The sequence below is a fragment of the Pseudophryne corroboree genome, chromosome 4 (assembly GCF_028390025.1).
Source record: "Pseudophryne corroboree isolate aPseCor3 chromosome 4, aPseCor3.hap2, whole genome shotgun sequence".
NCBI classification, from domain to species: domain Eukaryota; kingdom Metazoa; phylum Chordata; class Amphibia; order Anura; family Myobatrachidae; genus Pseudophryne; species Pseudophryne corroboree.
This window is the reverse complement of record NC_086447.1, coordinates 571,911,572-571,924,071: the sequence shown is the minus strand read 5'-3', so window position 1 is coordinate 571,924,071 and position 12,500 is coordinate 571,911,572. Positions and strand designations below refer to the sequence as shown.

The window sequence follows — 12,500 nt, the reverse complement described above, 5'->3', positions numbered from 1 at the left end:
AATCGTCCCCCTCATCGATTTTGCCTGACAGGCGTCCCTTCGGATCAGGTGAAGGCAAAAACTCTTCATTTGGTAGTACAGTGCCTCCTGAACACAGGAGTGGTAGTACAGGTGCCTCTGGCTCAGAGAGGCAAGGGGTACTATTCACCGATGTTCCTAGTCCCGAAACCGAATGGGTCCTCCCAGCCCATTCTCAACCTCAAGTCCTTGAACAAATTTGCGAGGGTCTCCAAGCTTCATATGGAAACTCTTCGCTCTATTATTCTCGCTTTGGAATCTGGGGATTATATGGTCTCCCTGGACATACAGGATGCTTACCTGCATATTCCCACTGCAGTGTCGCATCAGCAATACCCGAGGTTTGCGGTTGGCAACCTCCATTACCAATTTCGGGCATTACCTTTTGGTTTGACCACGGCTCCGCGAGCTTCACCCAGGTCATGGCGGTAATGACGGCTGGACTCCGCCGTCAAGGGGTCAGGATCCTACTGTACCTGGACGACTTGTTGATCCTGGTAAATTCCCCAGAAATACTCCTACGCCATCTGGATCTGACTATCCAGTTTCAGCAAGCCCACGGGTGGCTCATCAACTGGAGGAAATCTTCCCTGGTCCCTGCTCAGAGCATGGTGCACCTGGGGGCATTGTTGGACACTCACAACCAGCGGTTGTTCTTTTCTCAGGAGAAAGTCCTGAAACTTCAGGACAGGATTCGATGCTTCCTATCTTGTCCGCAAGTGTCGATACATTCAGCAATGCAAGTGCTAGGTCTCATGGTGTCGGCTTTCAACATGGTGGAGTACGCTCATTTCCATTCCCGCCCTCTGCATAAGCTAATTCTTGCCAAGTGGGACGGCCTTCCTCACCGGATCAGATCTCAAATGATCTCCTTTGTCTCCGGAGGTCCGTCTGTCACTGAGCTGGTGGCTTCAGGACCAACAATTGAGCAGGGGTCGTCCCTATTGGATCTCCAACTGGATCCTCTCCTGGCGACTCTATGCCAGTCTGAGAGGTTGGGGCGCGGTGCTGGAGCAACACTCCCTTCAGGGTCGGTGGACCAAGGAGGAGTCTCTCCTCCCGATAAACATTCTGGAATTGCGGGCAGTGTTCAACTCATTGAACTTGGCCCAGCATTTAATACAGAACAGACCTGTTTCAAGTACAGTCGGACAACGCCACCGCGGTGGCATACATCAATCATCAAGGCGGCACTCGAAGCCGCATGGTAATGAGGGAAGTATCACGGATTCTTCAGTGGGCAGAGCATCTGCCGGCCATATCGGCAGTGTTCATTCTGGGGGTCCTAAACTGGGAAGCGGACTTTCTCAGTCGTCCGAACGTACACACCGGAGAGTGGAGCCTCCATCCAGAAGTGTTTCAACTCCTCGCGGACAGGTGGGGCCTTCCAGATGTGGACCTGATGGCGTCACGACACAATCACAAGGTTCCGGTGTTCGGAGCAAGGACAAGGGATCCTCAAGCAGCGTTCATGGACGCACTGGCAATTCCATGGAATTTTCAGTTGCCATACGTGTTCCCTCTGGTGTCACTCCTGCCCAGAGTAATAAGGAAGTTTAAGCAAGAAGGAGGAATCCTACTTCTGATCGCTCCAGCGTGGCCTATACGGCATTGGTTCTCAGACATTCAGGGTCTCTCGATAGAGCGTCCCCTTCTACTTCCACAGCGCCCAGATCTTCTCATTCAGGGCCCCTGTGTATATGAGGATTTAGCCCGGTTGGCTTTAATGGCGTGGCTCTTGAAGCTTCCGTCTTGAGGGCCAAAGGATTTTCTGAGGCGGTCATTCAAACCATGTTGAGGCCCGGAAACTGTCTTCTGCTCAGATTTACCATAGGGTCTGGAATTCTTACTTTGCGTGGTGCGCATCTAACAATTATGACGCTTACATGTTTAGTACGGCCAAACTTTTGGCCTCTCTACAACAGGGCCTGGAGTTGGGCCTTCGTCTGGCCTCCATCAAGGTTCATCTTTCTGCCTTGTCGGTTTGGTTCCAGAGAAAAATTGTGACTTTACCTGATTTACATACGTATGTGCTGCGGATTCAACCTCCCTATATCCCGCTTGTGGCCACTTGGGACTTGTCGGTGGTATTGGAGGCATTGCAAGGGTACCTGTTTGAGCCTCTTGAGTCTGCAGACCTTAAGTGGCTCTCTCAAGGTATTGTTTCTGCTGGCTATTGCCTCTGCTAGAAGGGTGTCGGATTTGGGTGCCTTGTCTTTTAGGTCACCATATCTGATTTTTCACCGCGACCGGGCAGTTCTTAGAACACGTCCCGGGTATTTACCTAAGGCGGTGTCTTCTTTCTACCTTAATCAGGAGATTGTGGCTCCGGCCTTTGCCTCTCCTGAATTGTCTTCCAAAGTGCGGTCTTTGGATGTGGTACGGGCTCTTCGTATCTACGTGAAGAGAACTGCCTCCATCAGGAAGTCGGATTCTCTCTTTGTTCTGTTTGTTTTTCTCAAACGTGGCTGGCCTGCTCATAAGCAGACCATAGCCAGATGGATTAGAATGGTGATTGCACATGCTTATGTACAGGCTGGCCTTCCAGCTCTTGCTACCATAAAGGCCCATTCTACTCGGTCGGACCTTCTTGGGCGGCCCGCCGTGGTGCGACCCTTGAACAATTGTGCAAGGCGGCTACGTGGTCCTCAGTGAACACGTTCCTAAGGTTCTATGCCTTCGATATTCCGCCTCCCAGGATGCTTCCTTTGGACGCCGGGTTCTTATGCCCGCTACAGTGTGTCCCCTCCCATAAAGGAGCTGCTTTAGGACATCCCCAATGTCATTCCCTGTGGAGCCCAGTGTACCCCGCAGCAGAAAACAAGATTTATGGTAAGAACTTACCGTTGTTAAATCTTTCTGCGAGGTACACTGGGCTCCACATGGCGTCCACCCTGATGCACTTAGCTTCTTTGGGTTTATGGCATTAGCCGCTGACACCTTCTCCTGTCGTGAGAATGTGGTGTATGAGGCTACTAACAGTTGTCGTCTCTTTTGCCTGCTACTGCATTGGACTGGTTAACAAAAACTGAGCTCCTGTGCACGGACGCGGGGTTATAGAGGAGGCGGCGCTATGCATTCTGGGAACAGTCAAAGCTTTAAGCCTGTTGGTGCCTTGGATCAAGATCCTACTCTACACCCCAATGTCATTCCCTGTGGAGCCCAGTGTACCTCGCAGAAAGATTTAACAACGGTAAGTTCTTACCATAAATCGTTTTTTTTTTTTTTAACCACAGAATAAATTAGACAAGTCAGTCTTCTTCTGCATATTGTTTGACTTTGATGGGGTGACTATAGACGCTATCACTTAAAGGTAAGGGTCTCTTATACCTCTTTTACACTAAAATGCAGGGTTGCAACCTGGATTTTGTATACACGACCCCGCTGGACCTGGCTTATTACCAGTGGAGATGAGATCATCTAGCACCGGCTCTCCCGATGCTGTATTTGGGAATTACATACACACATATATAAAAAGTCTGTGTGGAGTAATATTTCCATACTCATTTTCTTTTTATAAGGGTGTTTCCACACTCATGTATATACACACAGAGTATATATATATATATATATATATATATATATATATATATATAGAGTTTGCAAAGGTGCGGCACTCGTACCAAATAAACAGACTTCAAAAGCAAAGTAGCTATTGCATCAATAGCTACTTTGCTTTTGAAGTCTGTTTATTTGGTACGAGTGCCGCACCTTTGCAAACTCTATTTGTTCCCCCTGTGAGGGCACCGCCGCAGCTGCTGATCTAAGCATGGAGTGCCGGACCTGCGAATCCTATATATATATATATATATATATATATATGTATTTCTGACGCTACCATATGATATGTAGATACTGGGTTAGTATTTACTTGCTGATTTCCTTTTTACAAGGGAGTTTCCACACTTATGAACCAATATATCCCTTTAATTTTGTTCACTTTCACACCTGGTTGATTAATGTGGGATTTGCTGAAGCAGCTGGAAGCACATAACTTTAACTAGAATTAGAACTGTAAATCGTGCATGTTCTCTGCCAACTAATGCTGGGCACACACTAAGCGATCACCTATATCACTCAGTGTGTACACTCAATATGCGCTCTCCCGCGGTCACATGTGAGGACATCAGGTTTGATGTGCTGCAAATCAAACATGACTATATTGCTAGCATCTGTAAATGATTGTTCCGTCCTTCATTAAACTCGCCCCAGTGTGTAGGGGCAACCTAGGCTGACAGGGATGCATTCCGATGGCGGAACTAATCCCCGTCACTCCAGTGTGTACTCAGCTTAACTCCAGAGGAGGCTGACAGATATTGTATTAGTTATAAAAGTTTGATGCAATGCTCTAGAAAATATATTTAAATGAAATTTTTACAAAATTCTATGTTTTCTAATCAATTTCATACATTAATTATTGATACAAATTGAAAAAGTACATCCTACTCACCTAACAATTTCACTCGACCTGAAGACAACAATGTTGGGTCATCTTTTTTCACATTATTTATAGAATCATCAACTAATTCCTTGATATGGTCAATTCCTACTACATGACCCTTGGCTCCAACCTGAAAATACAAAAACAAATACTCCATATCAGCTTCTTTTCGACAAGGTAATGTTCTTAGTTTTGAATTTCTTAGATAAGGCTTTACGAATTCTGATTTAAGGACAATCACAGTACATAGGTGTGCCATAAATGAAATGTGGATGCGATACACATGTTGTTACTGAAGAGTCATAGGCAGAATTACAGCTTTTATTGTAAACACTATAGGCAAATTCAATTAGATGCAGTTAATTAACGCAGGCTATTTCTGCTGGGGCTAGTCAATTATAGGCCAGAGGCTGCCGTTAACGCGGATTTTGGTTCAAACCTGAAGAGGGTCCAACAGGAATCTGCACTTAATGCCCTAATTGCAGGTGCCGCAAACCTGTTAATCCATATGTCCAGGAAAATATCTGGAGTGTGTTGCAGTTAATTTACTGCGCGAGAAGGGGGCTGTAACTGAATAGACCTGGGCGTTAAAGCCTGAAGCTACCATCCTATTCCAGGTATGGCAAAATTATAGCATCTAAATGAATCTGGCCTTATGTTTAGCTGACTGCATGTTAATCCAGTCAGACATTTTTCTATGCTCAGATATGATAGGTGTAAAATGCCTGCAATTTTTACATTTTTAAAATTATTACAGGTTGAGTATCCCTTATCCAAAATGCTTGGGACCAGAGGTATTTTGGATATCGGATTTTTCCGTAATTTGGAATAATTAGATACCATAATGAGATATCATGGTGATGGGACCTATATCTAAGCACAGGATGCATTTATGTATCATATACACCTTATACAAACAGCCTGAAGATAATTTTAGACAATATTTTTTATAACTTTGTGCATTAAACAAAGTGTGTACACATACACACAATTCATTTATGTTTCATATACACCTTATATACACAGCCTGAAGGTCATTTAATATGATATTATTAATAACTTTGTGTATTAAACAAAGTTTGTGTACATTGAGCCATCAAAAAACAAAGGTTTCACTATCTCACTCACTCAAAAAAGTCCGTATTTCGGAATATTCCGTATTTCGGAATATATGGATATGGGATACTCAACCTGTATTACTTTGCATTAAAGTGCTGTGCTTATTGCAGAGTACAATTCCCCTTAAAGTTCTTTAATCCATCAATTCTAATACTGTACAAGATAATTAAAAAAAAAAATCTTAAAATAAGTGTTAATATACAGGTCGAGAATCCCATTTCCGGAATGCTCGGGACCAGGAGGATTTCGGATATGGGTTTTTACCGGATAACAGAATACCTGTTATCTGGATAGGTCTCGGGGGTCTGCTGCGGGTCCGGAGCGCTGGTGGAGGAATCCAAGGATGCAGTTAAAATGCTGGCTGTCGGGATCCTGGTGTTCAGGATACAGACGCCGAAATCCCGACAGTCGACAATGCCGCCAGCTGGAATCCAGGTACACCAGAGCTATTCCTACTCGTGGGTGTCCACGACACCCATAGAGTGGGAATAAATCCTGTGGCGAGTACAGCGAGCCAACAACGTGTCGGGAAATGGATAGCCAGTATCCTGTCCGCCAGTAATACGTATGTAATCCTGAGTCGGATCCGGGGCCACCAGAATTAACATGTCGCCTCCCGCTTTAACTTGCAGAGAACGCACAGTATTATCTGGATTGGTGGGAAAATGTAAATGAGAGGAAACGTCCATTGAGCCGTAAGTGCATCTACCACAAAGGCCGCGGAGTTCTGTGTGCGGGAGATGTACCTCGATACTTGATGACTGTATCGGGATGCCATCCTATCTACGTCTGGAAGGCACTAATGGCGAACCAGTAACAGTAACACTGGTTGATGCAGAGCCTAGCGGTTTAGGAAATCTGCTAACCAGTTGAGTACTCTAAAGATGAATACTGCTGATAGAGCGGGAAGTTGACACTCCGCCCAATGAAAGATGCGTCTCACCTCCTTCATGGCACCTTGGCTCCGGGTGCCTCCATGTATGTACGGGACCGCTGTTGCATTGTCTGACCTCACTTTGACTAAATAACACTGGAGGAGAATCTGAGCAGAGCAAAACACTCTGAAGATTAGTTGCAAAGGACAGGAGTGAAAATGAGTGTATTCTATCATGTTGAATGTGAACACCATTGACCCCAGAAGTAGCATAAAGGCATGAATGAACACCCTGCGATGCCGTAAGAAAGTCTGAACTTTGGACTGCAGAGCAAGAATCTTGAGGAAGACAAGCTGACAGCGAGAATCCAGTAGTGCTCGCAAGTGCAACATTTCCTGTGAAGGCGTTAAAGACTATTTGTGCCAACTGACCTGCCAGCCATAAGATTGTAGAAGATCCACTGACTGACATGTTCAGAAGATCCGCGTACCACGCCCACCGAGGCCAATCCGGGGCAATCAGAATTGCCTGGACTCCTTGATTTCTGATTCGCTTGAGCAGCCTTGGGAGCAACGGAATTGGAGGAAAGGTAGACCAGCCGCCAAGGCGACGTAAGTGCATCCACTGCCCTCGTCTGAGGGTCCCTCATTCGTGAGCAATACCAGTGAAGCTTCTTGTTAAGACGAGAAGCCATCATGTCTATCTGCGGGCAACCCCACCGGTGGATGATCTGTTGGAACACCTGATGGTGGAGACAACTCAGGAAGTCCGCTTCCCAGTTGTCCACACCCGGAACGAAGATTGCCGACATTGCTCTTGCATTTCGTTCCGCCCAGAGGAGTATTTTCGACACCTCTCGCATGCAGGCTCTGCTTTTTGTTCCTCCTTGTGGATTGATGTACGCCACTGCCGTGGCGTTGTCCGATCGAACTTGAATCGTGTGATCCGTGAGCAGAGGAGAGGCCTGAAGCAGAGCATTGTAGATCGCCTGAAGTTCCAGAATGTTGATAGGAAGGAGGGCTTTGTGGGCTGACCACCTGCCCTGGAACTGTGCACCCTGGGTGACCGCATCCCATCCTCGCATCCGTTACAAGGAGGGTCCAATCCTGAATCCCGAAACTCCGGCTTTCCAGTAGGTTGGAGGACTGCAGCCACCACAGGATGGAAATCCCGGCCTGTGGTGACAGCCGAATCATCTGGTGCATCTGTAGATGTGATCCGTTGGGTTGGCTCCAGGTGGGACTTCTGTAGATTGTAAATCCACCCATGGTGTGACAGAAGTTGGATAGTGTGGTCTATATGGAGCAATAAAGCTCCCTGGGTCTTGCTTTTATCAGAAGATCGTCCAGGTAAGGGGCAAAATTGACCCCCTGGACCCGGAGTTGGAGCATCATCTCCGCCAGCACCTTCGCGAATAGCCTTGGAGCCGAAGACAGGCCGAAGGATAGTGCCTGGAAGTGGTAATGATTGTCCAGTAGGCCAAACCTCATATAAGCCTGATGAGGTGGCCAAAATTGGAATATGAAGGTAGGCGTCCTTGATATCCAAGGAAACCAGGAATTCAAAGTGGGCCGGGCTGAGCCATCCAGCTTTGGTACCACAAACAGGTTGGAGTAATAACCCCTGCCTCGTTGTGGTATCGGTAATGGAACAATGACGTCAGACTGGACCAACTTTCGGATGGCCTGTTGCAACATAACCTGCGTATCCTCCAAAGCTGGTAAGCTTGATTTGAGCACAGAACTCCAGCTTGTAGCCCTGAGAAATGAGTTCTCTTGCCCAGGTATCCTGGCAGGAGCCTACCCAGATGCGGCTGAAGTAACGCAGTCGAGTTCCAAACTCGAGATCTCCTCGGGTTGGGTGGGAACCTTCATGCTGAAGACTTAGTGGAAGCAGAACTGGTGCTCTGTTCCTGAGTACCGGTGGTGGACAGTCTTTTTGACTTACCTCTGGTGCCTCTATTCGCTTTGGAGGCACCTCTGGCCCTAGATCGAAATCTTTTAGACCGAAAGGACTGCACAGACGGCCCCCGGGTAGGAACGCCTAGCCGGCGGGGCCCCAGAGAGGAGAAACGTATTTTCCAGCTGTGACTTTAGAAATCCACGTATCCAACTCAACCCCAAAGAGCCATTCCCCAGAAAAGGGGAGAGATTCCACACTGTGCTTTGATTCTGCGTCCGCTATCCACTGACGCAACCACAAAACCCAGCGTGTCAACGCTGCCATGGCAGAAGTCCTAGCATTAATATTCCCCATCTCCTTAAGCAAGTCAAACAGGACGCGTGTAGTGTCCTGAATGTGCTTGAGGAGATTCACCATAGTGACCAGAGGCATATTCTTCGGAGAGGTCCCCCTGAATTTGAGTAGCCCACGAATGAATGGCATGGGTCATCCAGCAACCTGCTATGACCGGCCTCTGCAATACACCTGCTGCCATGTAAATAGAGTTGAGTGTAGCTTCTATTTTTTTGTCCCCAGGATCCTTTATAGTAAAGGAGCCTGGGGCAGGCAGCACCGCCTTTTTGGACAGTCGATAGACTGATACATCTACCCCCGGGGGTTCCTCCCAAAATTTCCTATCTTTAGGAGCAAATGGGAAAGTGCACAAAAACTTTGACACTTGGAATTCCAGGCTAACTTGAATAAGTCATCTAACTCTGCAGAATCACGGAAAGTGACATTAGGCCTGTTTTGTGTAAAGAAAAATGACTGATGTGAGATATGAGATAAGGACTAAGCTGTTTATATTGTTATATATGAAAAGTTTAGAGAAAAATATTATAAAAAGGTGTGATGTACACTCAGAAGCGCACTGCTTTTAGATGTGCCTGCTAGAGACACAACCTTCACAAAAGCAGAATAGAGTAGAATAGTATAGAGCAGTGGTTCTCAAACTGTGTGCAGTGGAACCCTGGGGTGCCTCAGGACACTTGCAGGGGTGTACTGGGTTGGTGATCAAAGACCAGTTTACATAGTAACATAGTATCTAAGGTTGAAAAAAGACAATTGTCCATCGGGTTCAACCTATTTGTGGTCTCCTATGCACGATTATTTTGTATAAAATTTTGACTGAAGTTGCTGAATTCCAAACACGTATCGTCCTTCCCGTAAAAAAGCCTTTACGCCGTATTGTGTGGAATCTCCTCTGCTCTAACCTGAGCGGGTGTCCACGAGTTCTCTGTGTTGATCTAACCAAAAACAGATCCTGCGCAAGATCTGTATATTGTCCCCTTATATATTTGTAAATGTTGATCATGTCCCCTCTTAATCTCCTCTTTTCCAGTGTAAACATGCCCAGTCTTGCAAGCCTTTCCTCGTATTCCAGCGTCTCCATACCCTTAATTAGTTTGGTCGCCCGCCTTTGAACCTTTTCTAGCTCCAGGATATCATTTTTGTAGTAAGGTGCCCAGAATTGTACACAGTATTCAAGGTGTGGCCTCACAAGTGATTTATATAACGGGAGTATAATACTCTCGTCCCTAGCATCAATTCCCCGTTTTATGCATGCTAATATCTTATTAGCCTTCTTTGCTGCAGTCCTACTTTGGGTACTACTGCTTAGTTTGCTATCTATGAGGACACCTAAGTCCTTTTCCAGTACAGAATCCCCTAATATTACCCCATTTAGTAGGTAGGTGTTATTTTTGTTCTTGTTACCACAGTGCATTACCTTACACTTGTCTGTATTGAAGCGCATTCTCCATTTCGCTGCCCAAGCTTCTAATTTAACTAAGTCATTCTGAAGCGACTTAGCATCCCCCTCCGCATTTATAACTTAACACAATTTGGTATCATCTGCAAAAATTGACACCATGCTCTCTAGACCTTCTGTTAGGTCGTTAATGAAAATATTGAACAATAGCGGTCCTAATACTGAGCCTTGCGGCACACCACTTAGCACTTCAGTCCAAGTTGAAAAAGATCAATTAACCACAACACGCTGCTCGCTATTACCTAACCAGTTTTTGACCCAGGTGCATATTGTGCTTCCTAGCCCTGATTCTTGTAGCTTGTAGATAAGTCTCATGTGTGTTACAGTATCGAACGCTTTGGCAAAATCTAAAAAGATTACATCCACCTCTTTACCCGGATCTAGGTTTGCGCTTACTGTTTCATAAAGGCCAAGTAAGTTGGTTTGACAGGATCTGTCCTTCATAAACCCATGTTGATTCCTTTTAATGACCTTATTGACTTCAAGGAACTTCTGAATACTATCTCTTAGAATACCTTCCAATACTTTACCCACTATAGATGTAGGACTAACTGGTCTATAATTACCTGGTTCAGCTTTACTTCCCTTTTTGAATATAGGCACTACTTCCGCTATACGCCAGTCTTTGGGAACCATACCTGACATTACTGAATCCTTAAAGATCAAAAATAGCGGTTTTGCAAGGTCAGAATGAAGCTCCATTAGAACCCTTGGGTGAATACCATCGGGACCTGGTGACTTATTAATCTTTAAATGTTTTAATCGGTCACAGACTACTTCCTCGCTTAAATAAGTACCTATCAGTGGGATATTATCATTATTGAGATTATATGTTAGTCCCTGAATTGGGTCCTCTCTAGTAAATACTGTTGAAAAAAACTCATTTAGTGTGTCCGCTATGTCATTATCATTTTTGCTTAAGACTCCCAACTTGTCTTTTAAAGGGCCTATACTCTCCTTCTTTAATCTCTTGCTATTAATGTATTTAAAGAATTTTTTTGGATTCGCTTTGCTTTCCTTTGCTACATTGACAATAAATTATTTATTGTCAATGTAACAGGCAAAACCAGTGCTGATGGCTGTCAATCATAAAATATATGGACAAACAGAAGCAAATCCTGTCCCTCACCACATAACTGGAACCTATTTACACAATTAACTTAAATTAATATTTCTTTCAAAATTTTGCAGTAAGAAACTTTTTGCCTAGGGGTGCCATAAAAAAAGAAAATTCTGATACTTAGGGTGCCGTGATTCAAAAAAGTTTGGGAACCACTGGTAGAGAGTACGAATATTTGAGCCTGGAAATGAAATCAAGGCAATAAACGTAAGATAAGTATAGAGTAACAAGAAAAGTTATTAAAAAACACCTCAATATGGCAGCTGCAGAGGTAGTGCATTGAGGAGATGAACCAAGACTAGGTACAAAATTGCAAGTTACCCAAGCTATGCTTCAATATCATTTGTAAGGATAACAGATTCCTAGTCATACATCTTTGCTGCAGTCGCGCCAAAAAGCCCCTCTTCTAGCATCAGGTGTCTTTTTTACTTCTATTTTGCAGAAAATGTGTCTTAGGAGACTGTTGATTCATTTGATATATGACATTTATATATCTGTGTGCGACTAGGGGAGTTATGGACTGGGGGAGTTATTCAATTACCCACGGGTAATTGTGTCGCTGAGGGCTATTACATTTAGCCACGGTAAGCCATGCGAGCAGCGGCTTATCAGAGATTCTGTTTCACCTGCCTCAGGCAGGTGAAACCAAGCCCCCGAAAACAGCCTCGTCTGTTTCTTGCGAAAACACAGTTTCTCACCTAATTGGATAGCCCCCACCAAAAAAGAATATTGGACACACATCGCACCTTACTGAATACTACTGTCTCTGAATCTGTATACAAAGTGCTACAATGTAGCAGCTGCAGCTCTTTTATAATACAAGTTTTACACTGCTCCATATACAGGCTCAGTAACACACAATATATCAGAGGCATATATCAAATTCATCAGCAAAGTCTCCTTGTGTGTCCTAGTCACACTGCGTTGTGACCAAGATGCATTTTCGGCAAAAACAGGATGCCCAACATTAGCAGAGTTGCACAGGACTTGCTGGCTCACTATGCCAGGCATCTTGTGCTGCATGGTGTATTGAGGCTAGATATAGGACGACACACTTATGGTGGCCAATCCCGGGATCGGCGGGATCCCGGGATTTAGGCCCAAAAATGGCAGGGATTCAATCCCGGGATTGGAAGCTCCAATCCCGGGGATTGAGGGATCAGCGTTAAGCATCCATAGGACGCTCAAACGCTGCTCGGCTACCTGCTTCCGGGT

General features: G+C 45.3%; 1 protein-coding gene across 5 annotated transcripts in view; it reads right to left on the bottom strand.

Annotated features, from left to right (window-relative positions):
- The window catches only part of PCMT1 (protein-L-isoaspartate (D-aspartate) O-methyltransferase), a 194,513-nt gene that overhangs the window by 46,252 nt on the left and 135,761 nt on the right, over nt 1-12,500 (bottom strand). For all 5 annotated transcript variants that reach the window (XM_063917453.1, XM_063917452.1, XM_063917451.1 and 2 more), the window contains one exon: nt 4,469-4,589. In XM_063917453.1, the coding sequence (XP_063773523.1) occupies nt 4,469-4,589 (121 nt within the window). The remainder of the gene's footprint in view (nt 1-4,468; nt 4,590-12,500) is intronic.